Source organism: Stenella coeruleoalba (assembly GCF_951394435.1).
Source record: "Stenella coeruleoalba genome assembly, chromosome: 11".
NCBI classification, from domain to species: Eukaryota; Metazoa; Chordata; class Mammalia; order Artiodactyla; family Delphinidae; genus Stenella; species Stenella coeruleoalba.
Window position 1 is genome coordinate 90,385,487 of NC_137157.1, and position 23,506 is coordinate 90,408,992.

Here is a 23,506-nt window from a genome sequence, read left to right on the forward strand (position 1 = left end):
GTACACGTGGTGTTACATCATTGGGAACAGTCTCGTTCCCCTGTTCCAGTGCGATGGGCAATGAGCTTTCAGGATAGGAATGGTAGGAAATCTCAATTTATTTTATTTTATAGTATTATCATATAGAAGTTTCTACTAAGCTGGAGACTTATATATCCCTCTGCCTGTGAGAATCTCTCGAATTTCCACAGGCACCTGGGCCACATCAGGCACTGTTTCTCTCCTGCTTAAGGTCTTTCAGTGGCTTCCCATCACCTACGAAATAAGACAAGCTCCTACACTTAGAATATAAAGCCCCCTGCGATCTGGTCCCAGCGTGCCTTTCTGCCTGGATTTATCATTCCCTTTTCTGGTAATACTAAATTACTAATAACTCTCTCTCACACCACGTTTACATCTCTGTGCTTTGGCTCTTTACATGAAACTCCCTTTCCACCTTCGTTGCTTCGTAAAATTTTATTTACCCAGGACTCTGTTTAGGCATCCCCAGCAGGAAGAAAGCCTTCACTGGACCCCACCAGTGTTTAAAATGTCTTTAGTTCATCCTGTCCTAGCACCCTGTGAGTTTCCCAATTTTATAATCATTTTCTATTTTATATTTAAATGATCTGTTCATTTGCCCATTTTTCACATAAACAATCTAGCCTGGGAGAGGTGATCAGGTCACAGTTATCATTGTATCTCTAGTGCATAGGTCAATACCCGGCATAGAATATTTTATTTAAATGAACTGACCTGACTTTCTTCTAGCTGGTTTTGTTCTGAGGCCCTGTCACTGAACTCCATCTCTTATCTCAGAAGTTGAAGGTCCCCCATCCCAGAGCCAGCTGCTAAGTTCCCAGAGCTTGAATAACACCACAGTCAGCTGAAGAGTGGGCAGCCTCAGACACCACGGCCGGGGCTTTTGGAGAAGCAGCAGGAGAATGGGGGCCATGCCGTTCAGACGCCTGTATCTGTTATGTCTCTTCATGTACAAACTATCCCTGGAAGTTGCTGCAGACGTTCAGGAATCCTCAGGTAAAAGAAAAGAACACCATGGGGTGAAAGTGTTGTTGGAAGAAGGGACGGGAACATGATAGGGCTCTGGGTATATGTCCTCCAAACCTAGGAAACTTCCCAGGAGATGCTAGACAAAGATCTGCCTCCCCTAGTCTGGCATTCTCCTTCAGAAATAGGCAATCTTGTGGGGACACCCCTCCCCATGTTAGTAAAAAATAAATAAATAAAGCCTTGGAATGATAACTGCTAAATCTCATTGGCCTTAGTATGAAGAGAAAAAGTAGAGCTGCCCTTATGATTTAGAGCTGCTTCTTCTCTATTCAGTATGCCCAAACCTTCTGTCTCTCTCTCACTCTCCCCCCACCCTCCTCTGTCTCTGCCTAGATGGTCCCGGTGCCCGGGAACCTGTCTGGCTCACAGATGTCCAGGCTGCCATGGAATTCGTCGCTGCTGCTGAGGTGACTGTCATAGGCTTCTTCCAGGTTCGTCCAGATACCCCCCCGCTGTCGTTCCTCCAAAGAACCAGAAATATTCTACCTCAAGGGAGCCACGTTAGTCACCTGCTGGCCAAATGACACTGCCTTAGCAGCCAAGGGGTACAGAGTCTGCTTTTAGCTTGTCCATCAAGATCTCTCGATTTCTAGCCATTCCCAGTCTCTGAATTATGTCTTCCTCGCACTTGCTTCAAGAGTTCTGAGACTGCCGACTGGGCCTCCCCATCTGTGGATGCTTTGAAGCTTCGGACAGTATCTGAATTTCTGAGGCAGGGGCCAGGGTAACCCAACTTCTATCATCCAGACAATGCATTTGTCAATAGTTGCCTCCAGTGTAGAACCTCTTACCAAATAAGTAGTCCCCTATGCTTCTTCCTCTTTTTTTGCTCTGAAATGTTGAATAAGGATGGCATTTTGTATATGGAAGGTGTTAGCCTCCATCTTCCAGATTGGCCTCCTGGCTAAGAAAAGCAGCCATAAAGGAGAAGGCATCATTCCAGCATTTTTCTATTTGTCTGGAGGTAACATCTGGAGATTCTCACAGCTGATCAAGCCCCTGCTCTCTCCCGGCAGACCTTCTTGTCTTGCTTCCATTCATTAATTCCAACTCATCATCACCCTGTCTATTCTGTGTACACAGCTGGAAATAGCCTTGATGAGATGTAAGTCGAGTAGGAAGACCGGGGAGCAAATTTTTCAGTGATGAGAGATCTGAACTGTAGACAAAAACAGCCACCCTCAGACAGGAAGGAGTGCCAAGGAAGTGGAGTTGGGTGCAATAACTTAAATGACCACCGGGTGTCGTTGTTTGATTCACGAGCTATTCCATTCTAAGGAGCAGAATAAAAAAAGAGGAAGCCTTGATGAACAATTGTTCATAACCTCGAATGAACTCCACACACCTTTTTGGATGAGCAAGGTGCCAACTCCCTCTGCTTGACCCCAGATGCAAGGCTAACCATGATCTTTTCTCTTAGCACATCTCCTTCTCTAGCTAGAAAGGTGTCAGGGACAAATACGTTCACTCTAGAGTATTGCCTGGAGCTGCTGAGGACAAAGGTCCCATGACAGCAGGGAGATAATGCCAGCTTGCTATAGAAGGACTGGAATCATCACTCAGAATAGGCTTCCCTGCTCTGTCCTGCAGGCCTGGGTTCTAGAATTGGACCAACCCATGAACAGTATCTTGATGGCTTGCACACAGTGGAAAGAGGACTGTTCCTCTACCTCCTACACAAGCCTTTGTTAATAAACCTTCTAAGCTTCCACTTTAATTTCTCTTATTTTTATTATTTTCTTTTTTGACCCTTTTGACAGCACCTATTTCTGATTTTTGCATTTCTTTTTTCTTCCACAAATTATTCCCCAAACATTTGCCCCCTCTGGTATATCAATGACAGAGCAGCCCAACTCTGCAGGTCTCTATGATTTTGAGACCCCTCTCAGCTACTAGTAAACTGCAAGTTCTATGGTAAAGCCAGACAGGAGTCCCAGGCTTAGCCACAATGTTGTAGTTACCTATTAACCCACCCAGCCTGGAAAATTCAACGATGTCACTGCAAATCCAGCCTGCATTTTGAGAGGTCAGTGTTGTCTCACTGGACACTATGATTTCTGATATGAATGAACACATTTCTACTCCCTAGTCTGTTTCTCTGTGTCTCTCCTCCAAAAACAACCTGTGGGGTTTTTTCTTCTGGTTTTTAGGATTTAGAAGTACCAGCAGTGTCCGTACTCCACAGTGTGGTGAAAGATTTCCAAGATGTGTCATTTGGAATCAGCACTGCCTCCGAGGTTCTGGCCCACTACAGTGTTACTGGGAACACCATTTCCCTCTTTCGTCTGGTAAGTCAGGTGGGCAGCTCCAGCCTTCTCCCAGTTTTTCCTTGGGTTGTGGACGTACAGACTTCTGAGACCAGAAAAGAGTCTAGGTCTTGAACACTGATGGTGCTGCCTGAGTCAGGGACCGTGATGACAAGGACGATGGCTCAACTCAAGCTTCCTAAACAGATGCTGTCATGAAATGGGAAGAAGCCTGGACTGAGGGTCAGGACATAAGATTTGGAGCACTGCTTTGTCACCAACCAGCCATGTGACTTGGGCATGTCACTGAACATTTTTTGGCTTCAGTTCTTTCATCTATAAAATAAAAGGGTTTGACTATATCATCAGTAAGGTCATTGTGAGCTCTAAAATTTTATATTTTCATACCTTTGAGAGTTCACTTACATTCATCAAACATGTGGTAACAACTACTCTGTGCGCTATGCAAGATAATGATAATAAAAACACATTGAGTATATTCTCCCCTTTCATAGATCTTACAAATATAGTAGAGATTGTAAACATAATATGCACATATCCATAATACAAAGAGCATCACCATGGATAAAATATTACAAGGGTTCAAATGATAAAGGCAGGGTAGGAATTCTGACCAAAATAAATTATGAAGGAGACAACTGAACTGGGATTAAAGAACAGATAAAATTTGGACAAAATAGAGGAGAATTCATGGCCAACATGGGGGAAAAAAAATAAACTTGGGAAACAGTGATCAGGCCAACTTGACTGGATCTCAGGGAACATGTTTTGGGCAAATGAATAAAAGACAGAGAAGCTTGATTGGAACCATATTGTGAGGAAATTTGAATACCAGCTTAATGGGTTTGCACTTAAGTTGCTTGGCACTAGGCAGCCCCTCAAGCCTTTAGATCAGGGGAATAATATGAACAGAAATGTGTTCGCAAAATTATTTTGGCAGCAATGAGTGAGACGGACTGTTAGGCAAAGAGACAAGAGTAGAGAGAACTTTTATTAGGCTGACAAAATAGATCATGTACTAAGGATCTGTAGCAAAGAGGTAGCAGTAGAAAGTGAAGAAAAGGCAGGTCCTGCAAAGATAAGATATCAAAATTATGGAAAGGAGGCAAGGTTGAAAACCAGGGTACCTAGGAATAGTGAGGGCATAACAGAAATAGGGATTTCTGATGCTTTATTTTGTTGTTGAGTTTACATTGTTGGTGGAATACCAAGGTGAAAATGACCAGAGTCCACTGGAAATGAGAAACTGAGCAAAAGTTAAAGTTTCAAGATTTCTGGACTGAAGGTCCTTCCCACTCTCACTTCCATCCTATCTATCTCATATTCCTCATCCAACCGTCTTTTAAATGTATTTTCTACTCAGTGTCTCCAACTTTCTTTAAGCCCTTAAACTACCTAGTTTATGTACCACTCCATTAAAACTGCTTTCATCCAGTCCAGGGTGGCTTCCGTATTTCCAAATCCAATGAATAGAATACTGCTTAAGTCTTATTTTACTGAACATTTCTGCCATATTTGACATTGTTGGATGTCAAATGTCATTGTTGACTCTTTTCTCTTTAATATTTTCTCTTTCCTTGACCTAGGAGCCTCCTTCTCCTGGTCCACTTCTTCTTTTCATCTCCCTGGGATATTCTCTTCCTCCACCCATACTACTGCCTGACTCAATGCTCTTCCCAATGTAGGTTATATAATCCATGCTCCATGGGGCCAAAGACTGTCTTGTTCATTACTTCAACCACCGAGCATTTAAAAGTGCCTGTCATGTAGCAGGTACTCATAAATGTTTGGTGAATAGATGAATATGTGAATGATTTTTTTTTTTTCACTTTTTGAAAAAATATTTACTTGGAGCAGTTTTAAGTTCAGAGCAAAATTAAGAGAAAGATATAGAGATTCTTCTTATCTCTTGCCGCATACATACATGATCTCCCCCATTATCAACATCCCCCTCCAGAGTGGTACATTTGTCACAATTGATGAAACTACACTGAAACATCATAATCACCCAAACTCCATAGTTTACTTCACGGTTCACTCTTGGTGTCCTATGGTCTATGGTTTTGGACAAATATATAATGGCATGAATCTATCATTACTGTATCCCAGTATTTTCACTGCCTTAAATTCCTCTGTACTATGCCTGTGAAGGAATCAATTACTGAATGAATGTGTAATCCTTCAGTGATATAATTCTTTCTCATGTTTGACGATTGTGTGTTTGTTGAGGATTTGGAATGTTTTACCTCTAGCCTGGACCTCTCCTGTGATTCAAATGCTTGCTGGATATAACTGTTTGAATATCCTCATAAGCACAGCAGTCTTAACTGTGTCAAAACTGAATTTGTCATTTGCGCCTGCTGAATCATGTTCTTTCCTCTAAAACACTGTCTTACTGAATGGCTGTGTTCATTCAGTATCTAATCTTTGCCAATCATACCTCCTACCCTACTGAGCCTATGTTCTCCTCCACTCTTTCTATTTCACTCCTTGCTTAGATTCTTAGCATCTTTGGCATAAACATTTTCAATATCTTCTTAATAGATCTCCCTTTACTACTTCTTATAGTTTCTAGGTTGGTATCACAATGATGGATATAAAATGGAAATTTGACCATGACACGTCTTTCCTAAAAACTCTTCAATATTCCCCATGTCTTAAGAGAGCAAAATCAAGATATTTAAACATGTAGTTTGTTTTTTGTTTTTTTTTGTGGTACGCGGGCCTCTCACTGTTGTGGCCTCTCCCTTTGTGGAGCACAGGCTCCGGACGCGCAGGCTCAGCGGCCATGGCTCACGGGCCCAGCCGCTCCGCGACATGTGGGATCTTCCCGGACCGGGGCACGAACCCGTGTCCTCTGCATCGGCAGGTGGACTCTCAACCACTGCGCCACCAGGGAAGCCCCTCTTTTTCTATTTCTTAAAAGTATTTTTATTATCTGATTTAGTTTTTGGTTAACATATAATGTTTTAGAGAAAACATGAGTATTTCAACATTCTAATCCCTGGAACCTGTGAATATGTTACTTTATGTGGCAAAAGGGACTTTGCAGATGTGATTAAGAATCCTGAGATGAAAAAAAAAAAAAAAAAAAAAGAATCCTGAGATGAGGAGATTATCCTGGATTATCTGGGTGGGCCCAATGTAATCTCAACAATGCTTATGAGGGGGATACAGGAGGTCCAAGAGGAGAGAAGATGCTATCTATGGTGCTGGCTCTGAAGATGGATGAAGGGGCCAAGGAATGGCTAAGGTCTCTAGAAGCTGGAAAAGGCAAGAAAATGTCTTTCTTCACTAGAGCTTCTGGGAGGTCTACCAACAACTTGATTTTAGTTCAGCGAAACTCGTATTGGATTTCTGACCTCCAAAACTGAAGATAATAAAAGTGTATTGTTGTTTTTTTTGTTTTTTTTAAGATAGGTTAGCTATTATTTTTATTCTTCCAATCCAAATCTTCTCCCAGTAACTAGGCATCTTTTTTTTTTTTTAACATCTTTATTGGAGTATAATTGCTTTACAATGGCATGTTAGTTTCTGCTTTATAACAAAGTGAATCAGTTATACATATACATATGTTCCCATATCTCTTCCCTCTTGCGTCTCCCTCCCTCCCACCCTCCCTATCCCACCCCTCTAGGTGGTCACAAACCACCTAGCTGATCTCCCTGTGCTATGCGGCTGCTTCCCACTAGCTATCTATTTTACGTTTGGTAGTGTATATATGTCCATGCCACTCTCTCACTTTGTCACAGCTTACCCTTCCCCCTCCCCATATCCTCAAGCCCATGCTCTAGTAGGTCTGTGTCTTTATTCCCATCTTGCCCCTAGGTTCTTCATGACCTTTTCTTTTCTTTTTTTTTCTTAGGTTCCATATATATGTGTTAGCATACGGTATTTGTTTTTCTCTTTCTGACTTACTTCACTCTGTATGACAGACTCTAGGTCCATCCACCTCACTACAAATAACTCAATTTCATTTCTTTTTATGGCTGAGTAATATTCCACTGTATATATGTGCCACAGCAAAGGAAACCATAAACAAGACTAAAAGACAGCCCTCAGAATGGGAGAAAATATTTGCAAATGAAGCAACTGACAAAGGATTAATCTCCAAAATTTACAAGCAGCTCATGCAGCTCAATAACAAAAAAACAAACAACCCAATCCAAAAATGGGCAGAAGACATAAATAGACATTTCTCCAAAGAAGATATACAGATTGCCAACAAACACATGAAAGAATGCTCAGCATCATTAATCATTAGAGAAATGCAAATCAAAACTACAATGAGATATCATCTCACACCAGTCAGAATGGCCATCATCAAAAAACCTACAAACAATAAATGCTGGAGAGGGTGTGGAGAAAAAGTAACACTCTTGCACTGCTAGTGGGAATGTAAATTGATACAGCCACTATGGAGAACAGTATGGAGGTTCCTTAAAAAACTAAAAATAGAACTACCATCTGACCCAGCAATCCCACTACTGGGCATATACCCTGAGAAAACCGTAGTTCAAAAAGAGTCATGTACCACAATGTTCATTGCAGCTCTATTTACAATAGCCAGGACATGGAAGCAACCTAAGTGTCCATCGATAGATGAATGGAGAAAGAAAACCGATGTTTTTACTCCTAGGTTCTATTTACTCTAATGCTCCTCATTCTAAAGACTTTAAAAAAAAAAGAAGAAAAGAAACACACTTTCTCCTAAACCATTTCTCTATCTCCCTGGCACTATTTAATCAAACCCCAGGATTATTTCTCAAGAGCTAATCTAGGCATGGCATATTTTGGCAAAGAAATTTCAGAATTTGTCCCTACAGTAAATTTCCATTGTAGGAACATGTTTTGAAATAAGCTGAAATAAGTGGGAGTATGAGTTGACAGCTATGTTGGAGAGATGAGAGACTGGCAAATGCTATATTTATGGAACGCATCACCTGCAAAAACAGTGCAGGCCAACTATATACATGCGATTGGGAAAAATGTAAAATGGAGCAATAGTAAGTTGTGTATGACAACCTGTCTGTGTGAGGACAGAGCTTGTCTTTTGTGAGAGTGATAGCAACTCTCACCACTCTCAACAGTATTCTTAATGTTGCCCCAACAGAGATGTAATCCCATGTTGAATAAACCATGAGCCTGTCCTAAACTGGAATTTCAGATATTATTTGAATGTTTACCTCATTTTGAGTATTCTCAATCACTTCTATTTTAAGAAATATAGGGACTTTCCTGGTGGTCCGGTGGTTAAGACTCTGTGCTTCCAGTGCAGAGGGTGTAGGTTCGATCCCTGGTTGTGGAGCTAAGATCCCACATGCCAAAAAAGAGATATAATTAGCCTAACTTTGACCCAATGGGATAGTGATGGAAACACAGTAGAGGCATCCTTTCATGCCTTTCACAATTATTCCTTGGAAACCTATTATAAGAAATGTACCTTTCCAAGCAGAGAATCAGAAGAAACCAGTGCATAAAAATAAACTGATAAGAAAGACAAGAACTAAGATACATCAAATTTTTAAATATTTTTTCTGAAGTATATATTTACCAAGTATATGGTAAGCTAAGCAACTTATAAAAACAACCCAGAGAAGCAGCCGCATAGCACAGGGAGATCAGCTCGGTGCTTTGTGACCACCTAGAGGGGTGGGATAGGGAGGGTGGGAGGGAGGGAGACGCAAGAGGGACGAGGTATGGGGATATATGTATATGTATAACTGATTCATTTTGTTGTAGAGCAGAAACTAACACACCATTGTAAAGCAATTATACTCCAATAAAGATGTTAAAAAAAAAACCCAGAGACATGAGGGCATTTGTTAAACAAATGATTTCTCCGTGATAGTCCAGATATTTAATATTGTAACTGGTGTAAACTAAGACAACTTTAATATGTTTTATGAACTGTTGGGTTGTTAATTACGGAAATTGAGCGGAATTCAAAGGAATATTGCTGGAATACTAATAAACAGAAAAGGGGTGATGAAATCCATTGGTAGCACACAGTGTCTGAAACATAAAATAATCCACATCTGATTCTCTTGGGGAAACTCAAATTATATTGTAAGGTGACAAGCCTTCTGGTTTACTGTTTACTGTTTTTATTCTGGTGCCTCTTTCCTTGGGGAGAAAAATAATATGATTTTTCAAGGAAAATTCTTTCCAAAAACTGGAAAAATATATAAAAATTCTTCCCCCACTCTTGGTTCCAGGGTTGGGTTTTTCTTTCCAGGGCATTAGGCAAATAAATTCCCTTTACAGAAGAAAGAATTCCTTTCAAATGTTGTTTCCAGGAACCCTACACATGAACGTTCCAGAGTTTTTTGGTTTAAGAAATAGAGAAATAATCGGGTATGTTTCGTTCAAAGAAGCCCAACCAACTGGAAAGGCTTCAGGAGGGTGGTTTTTATTAAAGCTCTTTGCTTCTTAGAGAAAGTTATCACCGCTTAACCACGGTGCTTCCAGTATACAACATGCCTTAAGTCCAGAAACACCTGGAGGAGCTGGAGTTTCCTGTTCGTCTTGTTCTGGGAAATGTGAGGGTTTGCCTGGAAAAGGGAGCAGAAAGGGAGGAACTCCTGGCTCAGACCACAGCTCTGTCCCCTGAGCTTAGACACCAGGCCTGCAAGTTTCCAGAAAAATAATCAGGCAGTATTTAAACATATTAAAGATTAAAAGGACACTGGTTGTGATTATAATGATGATTTTGATGGTTGAACAATTAGCAAAGCCTTAGGAAGGAGACATGCCAGGTGGCAAAGCAGGCCTTAAGCAGCTTTTAAGATCCTTTGTGTTCACTTCCTTCTCTATCGACTAGAGGAGAGGGATGGGAGAAGGGTGGGCAAGGACTCCACCTAGGAAGATTTTTTCTCCTGCTTTTATATTTCTGCCCCAAGCTTTCTACTCAAACTGTGTGAATTTTAAAACAATTAAATATGCAAAATAGTTCACCTTTTAAAACATCCTGTGGTTTCGTTGAATTTTTTTCAAAATTCTTTTTTTGAAAGACAAACATTTTCTGTACCTCGGCATTATGTATTTCATAAGTTTGGGTTGTGAAAAACAACCGTGAAATAAAGTGATTAAATTGCCATCTGACTGAGGTCAGCACTTCTGGGCCTCAGTACCTAATACACAGCAGGCACTCAACAAATAATTGAACACAAATGGATTATAAGAGAAAAACCCAGATATGACTAAACAGACTCAGAATTAATCAAATTAACCATAAAGAGTGCACTGGGTTTCTTGGAGGTTCTTATTGCTTTTAACTATACCTAGTGAGAGACCACCTGGAAGAAAAGAAGAGAAAAATAGAAGATGGCTCTGATCCAGGGCAAGATCTGATGGGGTAGGACCGATATAAGATAGCAGATAAAGGGTAAGAGTTAAGGAGTGTTCAAGTGTTGGTGGCCCAAAGATCTCAAAAGTGACCCAGACTATTTCAGGAAGCAGAATTGTTCAGGATCTGGCCCTGACAGTTCTATCTGTAGGCATAGTTGCTATGGGTGATGGAAGCTTTATCTTCTGTCTCTATGGGCATGAGGAGATGGGAGAGGGGAATGGGAAACTTCTGGGAACAATGTTTGGCAATATGACATCCTATCTTTCAACATACCTGAGTATCATGGAAAGACAGCTCTAAAATGCAAATCTGGGATAGCAGACCAGGTAACTAGACAATCCCTTCCACTAAGGATAATTTTTTTGAAAAAGCTGAGCAAAAAAAAAATATTTTAAAGAAAGACCTTGGAGAACCAGCAAGAGAAGGGGGAATGTCTAGGCTAAGATCTAAAATAAAATGGAAGCCCAAAAAGGTGAACCCTGTATTTGGACTGCTTTTCATCTGGGGGACATAGCCAGTTCTAGAAGGAGCAGCAGAGAGGCTGAGAGGTTTATTAGCATTTTTGCAATATTCAAGGAGCCAGAAAATTAAATGTTGGAGTTCAGGGACCACAAGGGGAAGTAGGAGGTAAAACTAGTAAGACATCCTTTGCTCTACTTTGGACCCTAAAGAGAAATACCCTAAAATCAAAGATGAACCATAAGTAGATCAGCCCTCCCAAGAGCTGCAGCACAGATTCGAGTCACCTCAGCCCCTGATCATATATGAATATATAAATACACACACAGAGACATACACACACATATATATATATATATATATATACACACACATTACATACATCTGCACACATATATAATTATATATATGTATCATCTATATAATTTACCCGTATCCATGCCATAGTATAATAACAGAAAGTCAAAGAAAAAGAGAAAAATCTTAAATCAGACAAAAAAGATTACCTTCAAAGTAAGCTCAAAGGGTAATACTAAGATTCTCAGATGACTTCTCAATAGAAAGAATGGAATGCAGAATACAAATAATTATATCTTTCAAAAACTGAAAGAAAATAACTCTCAACAAAGAATGCTACCCCCAGCAAAAATAACCTTCAAAGATAAAGGTGAAATAAGCATATTTTAAACAATCAAACTGAAAGAATATGTCACCCAACAGATCTAACTCATTCTAAAGGGAATATTAAATGTGTTCTCTGGGCAGAGGGAAAAAATTCCCGGATAGAAGCTCAAAAATGCAGGAAGAAATGAAGAGAAACTAAAATGTAAATGTATGCATAAGTGTAAATGTATATTGATTATATAACAATAATGTCTTGTGAGATTTAGAATTAACACACAGAACAATAATGGCCTGTGGGTCTTGAGTGTGGGCCATGGACTGATTTGGAAGGAAGTAAAGTGTATTCGAGTGTTCTAATGTCTGCATTATCCAAGAAGAAGGTAGAATTGCCAGCTAATATTAGATTCTGATAAGTAAAGTATGCATGTTGTAACACATGCTGGTGATCCTTAGGAGAATAATTATAGCGTGTGTAACTTCTGAGTCAAAAAAGAGAAAGAAGGCATAATAAAAAGTGCTCAATGGATTCAAAGTAAGCCAAAAATGAAGGAAAATGAGATTTGGAACAGGCAGAACCAATGGAAAAATGCATATTTAATTAAATATATTAGTAACTACATTATATAAAAATAATCCAATTAAAAGGCAAAGATTATCAGACTGGATTTAAAAATAAAACTATGTGCTTTCTACAAGAGATACAATGTTTTAAAAAATAGGGACATATGTAAAGTATAAAGATAGGTTGAAAGTAAAAGGATGGAGATATGCCATGTAAACACTTCTAAAAGAATGCTGGTATAAGTATATTAGTATGAACAAAGTAGTCTTTTATGCAATGAGCATCCCTAGGGATAAAGAAGGACACTTCATAAAGACAACAATTTTAATTTGCCCAGAAGATTTACCAATTCTAAATCTGCATACATGACTTGAGAATATATAAGAAGAAACTGACAGAATTGTAAGAAAAAATGGTTAAATCCACAATCATACTGGGAGATTTTGACACTCCCCTATTGAGAGAATAAGCTAGTCAAAAAAAAAAAAAATATATATATATATATATATAATTTGAATTATAAATTAACTAAGTGTCCTGATGAGCATATGCAGAATACTGTATTCAAAAACTATAATATATGCATAATTTTAAGGACACATATCACATATACAGAAGTTGACAAATAATAAAAATAAAATGTAGAAATTAAGCTGGAAATCAAAAACAAGCATATAACCCCAAAATCTTACATTTTGAAATTAAAAAATACACTTCTAAATAACCAATAGGTTAGAGAAGAAATAAGAACAGAAATTAGAAAACATTTTGAATTGAATGATAATAAAACATACATACAAAGTTTATGAATGTAGAAGGCATCCATAGCCTTATAACGGGAAATATGGAGCTTTTAACATGTATTTTAGAGAAGAGTAATGCTAAAAATCAGAATCTAAGCATCATTTTAAGAAGGAAGAAAAAATGAGTCCCAGGTAGATTTTAGATCCATTGTGAACGACAAAATAATAATGTTTCTAGGAGATAAAATAAGAGAATATATTCAAAACTTTGGTGTAGTCAAAGCACTTTAAACAAAACAAAACAAAAACACACACGAGTTATAGGAAAAGGTTGATAACTTGACTACATTGAAATCACCTTCTGTTCATATGCAGTCACCATTAAAAGGGAAGTCCCCAGTGAGAAAAGATATATAGTATAAAACCACAAAGGGTTCATATCCAGAATATATAAAACATCTTCAAATCAGCAAAGAAAGGATCAACTCAACAGAAAAATAGGCAAGTGACTTGAACACAGACTTCAAAGAAATGGATATACAACTAGTTAATCAGAGAAATACAAGTGAAACCACAGTGAGATACTACCAGATATTCACCAAAATGAATAAAATTAGAAAGGTGGATAATGCCAAGTGTTGGCAAGGATGTGGAACAATGGGACATTTCCAACAGTACAAATGCAAATGTACATTATTGTCCATTTTAGAAAATAACTTTGACATTGTCTCCCAAACACACATCAAAATACATGGCAAAAATACACATATCCGGGCGTCCCTGGTGGCGCGGTGGTTGGGAGTCCACCTGCTGATGTAGGGGACACGGGTTCATGCCCTGGTCCGGGGGGATCCCACATGCCGCGGAGCGGCTAGGCCCGTGGGCCATGGCCGCTGGGCCTGCGCGTCCAGAGCCTGTGCTCTGCAACGGGAGAGGCCACAGTGGTGAGAGGCCCACATGCCGCAAAACAAAAAACAAAAAAACAAAAAACATAAAAACAAAAAACAAAAAAAATGCACATATCCTACAGTCAAATCCTAATCCTAGATACATGCCCAACAGATATAGAGACATGAGTACCAAGAGAAATGAACAAGAGTGTTCATTGCAGCCTTATTTTAATAACCAGAAGCTGAAAACAGTCTAAATTTTCATCAGTAGTAAAATGAATAAATGCTTTGCATATTTATACAATCAGATATTATAGAGCAAGGAAAATGAACAAACTATAGCTAAATGCAATAACATGGATGGCTCTTATAAACAAAATTTTAAGCAAAAGAATTGAGATACACATACAAAAAATAGTTTGTTTCCACTTACATAATGTTTTTAAAAAGATGAAACTAAACTATAACATTAAGAGATGCATTTTTAAGCAAGTAAAGCTATAAAGGAAAGGATGAAGAAGGTCATCATAAGTCAGGATAATGGTCCCTTTGGCAGAAAACTAATGGATTATTGATTAGAAGGGATCACAGAGGGCTTCAGGCATTCTGGCAATGTTCTATTTCTTTCCCTGAGTGGTGGTTCCACAGTTGTTTGCTCTGTGATCATTTACTGAGGTTTACATTTTCTGTTTTGTGGTTTTCTCTATATGTGTGCTTTATTTCACATTCGAAGGGTACATAAATAAAACATAAATCTGATCCTGTAAGTGTCTCCTCTTGCCCTCAGGTTAGAGTTTAATCTACTTACCTTGACTTCAAGGCTCTTTGGGAATTTACCCTGCCTACCCCACTGTCTATGTCTCTCTTCTACCTGCACTTAACATCTACTGCTAGAGTCAGGCTAAACGAACTGCAGCTTCTAGAATGGGCATCTCGCATCATTTTGCCTTTGGCAAATGCTGTTCTTTATTTAAAATCCCACCCCCATCCTCATTCATCTGAACAAGTCTTAGCCATTCTTCAGGAGCTGCCTCTTCCTGGGAGTTTTTCTGCTCTTCCTTAGGTGACAAACGGGTCTGCGATGACACTAGCCGCATTCTGTGTGATGTTTCTGTTTACTTCTCTGTGTCCCACAGGACAGTGTGTTCCTAGAGGGCAGGGAACATTTCCTATTTACCTTTCTGTCTTTAGAGCTTTAGTTAGTGCCTGACATGTGGTAAATAGTCTAGAAACATTTACTGATAAATGAAGACAGTGACAATTTTATCCTTTTTGTGTGACCCAGGTGGATAACAAACAACTGGATTTAAAGAGTGAAGACATTGAAAGCATGGATGCTACCAAGTTAAGCCATTTCATTCAGAGGAACAACCTCCACTTGGTGACAGAGTATAACCCTACGGTAAATAGCCCCTGTCCGCAGACCCTTAAGTCCCTATGTCAGGGAGGGTACTTGCCTTCATAGCAGAAATCCTTTCCTCCAGGAGTCCTGATCTTTTGACCAATAATAATATTAACCACACACAAAAAAAAATATATATATATATATATATAAACCACCATTAATTGAACACCTAGTTGTTTATGTTGCCATCCCTCTACAACCCTTAAGATTGATAGACTTGTCCCTACCCAACAAAGAAAGAAACAGAAAAGTTAAATGACGTCACATGACTAGTAAGAAAGAGAGAGTGCAGTGCTGAGGTGACTACTTCGAAACTTCTGAGTTTGGTTGCCTGAGAGAGTTCAGTGAAGGCAACAAGATTGTGAGCTCGCCACAACTGCAAAAACGCTGAAGGTCCATTTTGTTTTCCTAAAGCATTGGTGACCAATACTTTTGTAAATTACAATAAAAGTAAATTAATAGACCAATGAAATGTTGAAAAACAAAGCCCACCGATCATGTATTTGGATGTCGCAACAATGTAAAATTTTTTTAAAGTTTTTATACACCTATTCCCATTTTCTGTGCCTATCTCCTTGTGGACTAGTAACTAACATTTCCTGGTCTGGCCTAGACCCTCAAGGGGTCTCAGGTTTCTTTCTGGGTTTGTCTTCCTTGGGTGTTGCATGCTGCCTGAAACCTGGGTGAAGCTGCTGGTCCACCTGTCCTGCTGGCCTTCTAACACTCTACAGCTTATAGAATTACCTTGCATGTCCTGCCTTTTGCCTTCCTGAACGTAAATCGTAGACTGATGGAGTGTTGACTTCCAGTGATCTACATCAGCTCAGAAATGCTATGCGCTCTCTAGTAAGAGTACTTTATATGCATGTCATGCTTTTTAGAACTTACAAAGCCCTTTCACACCATTTTCTCATTTAATACTCACAGAGATTCTTTGAGGTAGAAGAGAGGAAATTATTATGTCCATTTTATAGAGAACTCTCGAGTTCCAAACAACATTCAAGATTACACAGTAAGTGGAAAAGGCATCTTTTAAGGCAGAAAATTTAACTGATGATGCATTAGCTCATATTGTCTATTTCTATTCTACTGGAGAGGAAATGGGAGTTCAGAAAAGTGAAGTAACGTCTTCAAGGCCATATGAGCTTCAGTGACAGCCTATCCACTCGTCCCTGATTTTTTTATGACTGGTCTGTCTGACTGGGTCCTGTGGTTTTTCCATTGCCGCACATAGCCTTCAACAGAAAACACCCCTTTTCCTGTTGACTGAATTCCTGTCCACCTCTCACACCATGTTTTTCTCCATGGAATGGTGACTCCATTTCCACTTCTGGTAAGATTCCAAACACATGCACCGCAGGGGTGTTGGCAGCAATAATTGAAAAGGCATTTTTCTCCTAGATCATCATCATTCTGGTCATTGTGTCTATAAAGCTGCCAGGAGTGCATGTGGGACCAGGAAAGATGATCTTCCAGTCCCTGAGCTTATGGTCCAGGGTCCTGGAGTTCTGCAGGCGAACGAGGGCAGACGCAAGGACTAGCCTTCCTGAGCTCTGATGCCTGGTCCATCTCTCATCTTAAAGAACAATGACATTTGTTAAGTTCCATATTAGTAGTGACAGCAAATCACATCAAGAAGAAATTAGGAAAGAATTTCTTTAGAGAAGCAAGTTCAATTTTTATTGTGACTTTTACATTTCCGAAAAGTAGTTTTTCTCAACGGGTGACCTGCCCACACTACTATAGTTGTTTCTCATCTGTTGCTGGTACAGAGGTTTGTATCAGTAGCAACTGGGCAGAAATTCATAGCCATGTAGTTGGCCTCCTGTGCACTTTTAAGGCACACACTCAATCCTTGGCTTCAAGGTGAAAATCCAGCTGTTTAATCTATTAGAATTAAACTAATCACTTCTGCTGTGTTCAATCCCTTCTGCTAAGACAACTATATCATTTGACTCCTCAGCTTTGATTTTTTGACTCTTCTCAAGCTTTCTTCTCCATCTGCACTCTAGGAGAGTAGATGCATGCTCTAAATTTAAGTAGCAGGATCTAGTAGAACAAGAGACAATTATTTAGCATCCAATCTCCCAAACTTAAAATGTAAGACCTGGTTTGAAACTCCAGGGGGAAAGTTTTGGGAAAGAACTCACTGGACTCTCCTTACCTACATGTTGGCCAGTAGAGCTGAAAAAAGAATCTCTACAGAGGAGTGTGTAGCTTCTGGAAGGATCCTACCTAGTTGCTCCCCCTCCCACCACCCTGGGACTCTGCTCAAAGATTCCTTAACACACCATACTCTCTCTTCTTGTGCACATGCTTGTTTTACAGCAGTGCTTTCTGTATTTAGAAGGGAGGGGTGAAAAGGAATGGGATTTTGTTTAAAATAGCGACAGTTGCAGCACTATTTCAGGAAAGGGAAATGAAGGGAACCAGTGCCAGAGTTTTACACTCTGTCTTCTCTCCTCCCTCTGGTTCACAGCTGTCCCCTCCCCTCCATCACCGACAACTTCCTGGGGAATGACCATCTCTAATCAGCAAAAAAGGGCCAGTGCTTCTGGTCTCCTGAAGAGCTTATCTTATGGCTGACCTGAGGTGCTCTGATTCAACCATGCTGAGGGCTGAATTGGTTTTGTTGAGGATTTGCCATCAGCTGTGTATGAGGCGGTACATCCCGCTGATTAAGACCACGGACTCTGAAGCCACACTGCTTGCTGCGAATCGCAGTTCAACACTTTCAGGACTTTAGGAGATCTTGGGCCTCAATTTCTTCTTTTATAAAACTGGGACTTTGAGGATTAAATTAGTTATTACACGTAAAGACCTGAAAACAGTGCCCAGCACATCATAAGCACTCAAAAGTATACACTACTGACATGCAAAGTCCACATTTTAAGTGCATCTGGCTCCTCTCGCAACATGAAAAGGGGTTTAAAAGGTGACTAAAATGTTCCATGGTGTATTTGTTACCTATTGATGCGTAACAGCTTACTCCAAAATTTAACAACTTAGAACAGAAAAAAAATGGACTGTCTCGCACAGTTTCTGTGGGTCCACCGTTTGGGAGTGGCTAGGGTTAGGTGCTGCGAATCTGGGGGCTCATGTGAAGTGGCAGCCCTTGGTCAGGGAGGCAGTCATGGGAAGGGTTGACTGGGGCTGAAGAGTTTGCTTCCAAGATGGCTCAATCACAGACAAGTCAGTGCTGGCTGTTGGCAGGAGGCCTTAGCTCCTTGCCATGCGAATCTCTTCATAAGACTGCTTGAGTGACCAGCATAAGAGAGTAAGTGATATGAGTGAGAACAAGGCAGAAGCCACTGTGTCTTCTATGACCTAACCCTGGAGGTCACACTCCAGCATTACTGCAACATCCCTTTGGTTACTCAGCTCAGCCCTATTCAGTATGGGGAGGAGAAAACTACACAGTTGCATGAAAACCAGAGGGTGAGACTGACTCAGCACCATCTTGGAGGAGTTGCCCCTGATGTCATGGATGGACAGCTCTCATTTATGTTCTAGTGTACCTATTCACCGGTTGTCACTAATGTTTTTTTTTCCCTCCTTTTCACTTTCATTCTACTTCAATACATTTCAATTTCCCAGACTGTAATTGGCCTATTTAATAGTATGATTCCAATTCATCTTCTACTGATGATGAACAAGGCCTCCCCAGAGTATGAAGAAAGCTTGCACAGATACCAGGAAGCAGCTAAGCTCTTCCAGGGGAAGGTAAGTCTGGACTGGGAAATACCTTTTTGAATACTCAGCAACAAGACACTAGAAAAAGGGTGATGGGACCAGGGAAGTGAGACAAATGAGGAAAATACATCAGGTTAAGAGATAACAAAGTGAGAACTGGGGCATAATAAATCCCATTACTCTGATTTAAAATTTAAGATGTATTTTATACTCTTAAAGATGTATTTAATCATATCTTCCATTAGCAGTAAGTCTATTTCTTTTTTTTAATGGCTTGATGGGTGCAGAGAAAATAGAGACCCAAAGAAACTGAAAATTAAAATCACCTTTTAGTCACGATTTATTTACTCCTTGCTATAAACTCTGAAGTTTTAGACCTCAGGACTTATTTCTCATCTAAAACACCTGTCAGGTATCTAGTGCCCACTGGATGTCCAATAAATATTTATTTCTTTCCCTTCCCTACTTTGTGCAGTTCTGCTTATGTTACTGAAATAGTAAAACTTCAACCACTTCAAGGCTACTGCATTGAATTAGAGGCCTCGATGACAAGGGCTGTCTGGTAATAAAACAAGCTGACTTTCTGGTTTTCTGGTTTCCCTAGCACTGGAAGTTTTCAGTGTTACTAAACGTAAATAACTCTCTAGACTATTATCAAGAAGATTTCCACTTTGGACAGAAGGTTTGATTTAATAATACAAAATAGTTAACAGTTTTCAAGCACTTACTATACGCTTAAAACTGTACTAGAAATATTAAATCCATTCTCTCATTCAATCTCCCCCAACAAAAGCCCATTTTTCCAAAGAGAACACCTAATCTCAGGGAAGCTAAGTAATGTACCCAAAGTCACACAGCTGGAAAGTATTACAGGTAACATTTAAAAAGAATTCTCCACATTTAGCCAATAGGCCATACTTTCTCCCTTAGCTAACCCCTAAAGTCTCTTCCAGTTCTACGGTCTTAAAATTAAATAAACCCAATGAAAGGGATAAAAAACCAAAACAATGCAAAATAAGAAGAAATTCATTTTAACTCAATGAAGATTTAAACTGTGTGGCACAGACCCTAAATTCCATCAGTGTAAACTCCAACAATCACAAGGTGCCTCTTCCTCCCCAGAGCCTCAGAGAGATCTTTCTTTTCCAAACTTCTCCAACTGCAGATTCTTTTTATTCTGGTGGACAGTGGTGTGAAGAAAAATGGGAAGGTGATATCATTTTTCAAACTAAAGGAGCCTCAGCTGCCTGCATTGGCAATTTACCAGACTCTGGACGATGTGTGGGATACACTGCCCATAACGGAAGTCTCAGTAGAGCACGTGCAAAACTTTTGTGATGGATTCCTGAAAGGGAAGAGGTTGGTAAGTGTGAGACTACAGGTAAAGCAAGTTGAGGTTTGTCTCCCCTCTTGGTCCCTTTAATTTCCTGTTGAATAAAAATTCTTTGACCTCCACTGGATTTGATTAAGAGTAAAGGGATAGGAAATGTGCGTATAAATACATGCACTCAGCCTCTTCTTTTGCATAATTGATAGAGTATTATACACTATTGTATATCATTGTACAGCTTGACTCTTTTACTTAACATGAAGTATCACTTTATATGTGAAAAGCTTTCTTATAGTTTATTAACCAACTACACAGAATTTTAATGTATCGATGGACCATGATTTATTTAACTATTCTCTTATTGATTAGATTGTTTCCAGGTTTTTTCCAGCTGTTTCTCATCCCCCAATAATATAAACAAAAGTCTGTTTTACCCAAACTTTGTCCACACAATGTGTTCTCAAGCTTTCTGATCTTTATTAATATTAAAGGCGAAAAAATGGTATCACTGTAAAAAAAGAAAAGAGCAAAGGGATAGGAGGATACGGTGGTCAGAGTTGGGATGCTTTTTGGATTATTTTTATCCCCAATAATATAAACAAAAGTCTGTTTTACCCAAACTTTGTCCACACAATGTGTTCTCAAGCTTTCTGATCTTTGTTAATATTAAAGGCGAAAAAATGGTATCACTGTAAAAAAAGAAAAGAGCAAAGGGATAGGAGGATACGGTGGTCAGAGTTGGGATGCTTTTTGAGATGTAGTCATGGGAACAGAACTCCAAAAACAGTTTTGGAAAGGTCTTGCATATTCAAAGGAGCTGAATTTTGGATTTTACCATTCTGTGTACAACATCAATGGGAAACAAGTAAATTCCATAGGAGGATTCATGAGATAAAAATTGAAGATGGATTTAGGACTTTCAGGAGGAATTGAATAGCTCAATTTTCTAATCTCAGAGTTCAAAAACAAGAGTGGACTGCAAATCTGAATATCAGTCTCATGGTGTTTTTCAGAGAGAAAATCATGAATCAGAAGAAAAGATGTCAAAGATGGAACTCTGATTTCTCCCTGCTTCTTCTGCGTAGGACAAAGTAACTACTTGATGCCGAAGAAAAAGGGGTGACCCAAACCTCAGAGACAGTAAACAGGATCACCAGACTTTACACATACACATACATGCACAAACACACACACACACACACACACACACACACACACACACGTGCGCGCGCGTGCACCCACAGCTCCAGTTTGTTCCTTAAAGTCTCATTGACTCTACTTTCCCTTTCTTTTAAATTTTACCCTTCCGATTTTCTCTTCTGCATTCATACTGAGTAGGCCCATGCACTGTCATACGTACCACTGGATGCAGGCGTTATGAGAAACACTGCGCTACTGCTGTGAAGTGACAGCATTCCTAGAGGGAGATTGTTCCGGTGTATCTTTTGATACTGAATTCGTATACAGCACGCGACTTACACACAACATCTTGTAGGGTTGCCTGAGGGTTGAAACTCTGCTTTCCTCACAAGCCCATGTCCCTCTCTGACTCAGGGTCAAGGACGAAAAGATGGTTTTAAATGCCTTTCTGAAACTGTCTTTTTGCCAGAAGTCAAATGATATTTCCAAGTCTCTGAACTCAGCAGAAACAGACCGTGTAAAAACTCTATTCTTGTTTCAAGTTCCTAACTCCCCCTATAAATCAACAGCTGCATGATAAATAAAAGGCCATCATGTTATAGGAAAAGACTGGCATCTCTTTGCAGACCAAATCCCTTATAAATATCCCGCCACCCAACTCAGCAGAATGGACCTCCCCCTTTTGTATCTACTGTTAGAGTCAGGTCGTGAGCCACTAATGTGTTATCGTTCACTGTGGGTGGGATGGGAGCTGGTAGAGACCATCTTGCATGAGGATTGGTATAAATGTGGCAGAGGAGCTATGGGAATCAAATTAGGTAAAAGGTTGGAGAAGGGGTAGGAGCGGGGAGCTTGGCCCCAGGGGCGAGCTGGGGCTGGCTAAACGTGGATTATTGCAGGTGAAGTGTGCAATCCAGCCCTTGTGGAATGGAGGGAGAGTTTGGCTGAGTGTCTCTGGCCCACAGGCTGTTACTGTGAACACACAGATGAGACATTGTTCCCAGGAGGCCCTTGGCTCCAAAGCAAAGTACCTAAGTGCTGAAGAGCTGAAAAACTACAGTGTATACCTAAGGACTGGTCCAAGTGGGGAACAGAGACTGAAAGACTTAGTTGTTCCTTCCTGGGGGGAAATCTCCATGGCCACTGAGCTGGGAGTCAGCTGCTGGCATGGACTCTGTGAAAGCAACTGTGTATGGTACACCCCTCGGCAACACGAGACCAGTAGATTCTGAGAAGCCCATCCCATCCGTCCACAGGTCTACCGAAAACCACCCAAACAGTCTCCTGCTTAAGGCTGAAAAATATTCCTGGGATAGGCACATCCCAGAAGCCTCCCTTGGATACTGCAAACCAGAACTCTTGACATTTACAGTCAGGAAATGCTTCCTGATATCCAGCTGAGGTCCAGTGGCCACACAAGCTCGTTTCTTCTTACCTGTACTGAGTGGAAATTCTTAACAGCTGCCGATCACCATCACTAAATGGTACCTTTAACTCCTTGCTGGTTGGTCTTAAGCCCTCTTATCTAATCTTCTTTCCTCCCTACTCATAATCCAAACTTTTCATCTTTTTAAAACATGTCCAAGTCATTTGATTGACTTTATTATTTTCTGTCTTCCCTCTTTTTCAAAGTTCCCTCTTTCTTTGCTTAAAATAATGGGATTCCAGACTATCGTAGGAATTTGATAAACGCTAAAACATAAATTCCCATGAGCTATATTTTATTCAATATTGAGTTAATTTTTCAAATATTTTACTTGAAGTCTTCCCCCTAATAACTATGGTCACCACTGACCATAGGTCTTACATTTTTACGGTGCATTTTTCTGCTTGATTACCTTCAAATAGCGATTTTACTATACATAGTACTTTGTATGTGCCTTTTTCTCTTTATGGTATTTAATTTAATTATTCCTTCTCAGTTTATGTTTCTCCAGAACTGAAAGATATTTCTGTCTGTCTTCTTCACAGTCAATCTTGTTCTTTGTACAG

At 39.9% G+C, this 23,506-nt stretch overlaps 1 protein-coding gene across 1 annotated transcript; it reads left to right on the forward strand.

The window, feature by feature from the left end:
- The first annotated feature begins 81 nt into the window (after positions 1 to 81).
- On the forward strand, positions 82 to 22,309 carry ERP27 (endoplasmic reticulum protein 27). Its single transcript, XM_079936106.1, has 7 exons — positions 82 to 1,017; positions 1,384 to 1,481; positions 3,201 to 3,338; positions 15,232 to 15,348; positions 18,949 to 19,074; positions 20,210 to 20,407; positions 21,388 to 22,309. The coding sequence occupies exons 1-7, from the start codon at positions 924 to 926 to the stop codon at positions 21,433 to 21,435; spliced, it is 819 nt and encodes a 272-aa protein (XP_079792232.1). The 5' UTR covers positions 82 to 923; the 3' UTR covers positions 21,436 to 22,309.
- Positions 22,310 to 23,506: the final 1,197 nt, after the last annotated feature.

Coding starts and splice junctions, on each gene's coding strand:
- ERP27 (XM_079936106.1), top strand. CDS start 924: ATGGGGGCCATGCCGTTCAGACGCCTGTATCTGTTATGTCTCTTCATG. Junction 15,349..18,948: donor TGACAGAGTATAACCCTACG/GTAAATAGCCCC, acceptor TCAATTTCCCAG/ACTGTAATTGGCCTATTTAA. Junction 20,408..21,387: donor TCCTGAAAGGGAAGAGGTTG/GTAAGTGTGAGA, acceptor GGTGTTTTTCAG/AGAGAAAATCATGAATCAGA.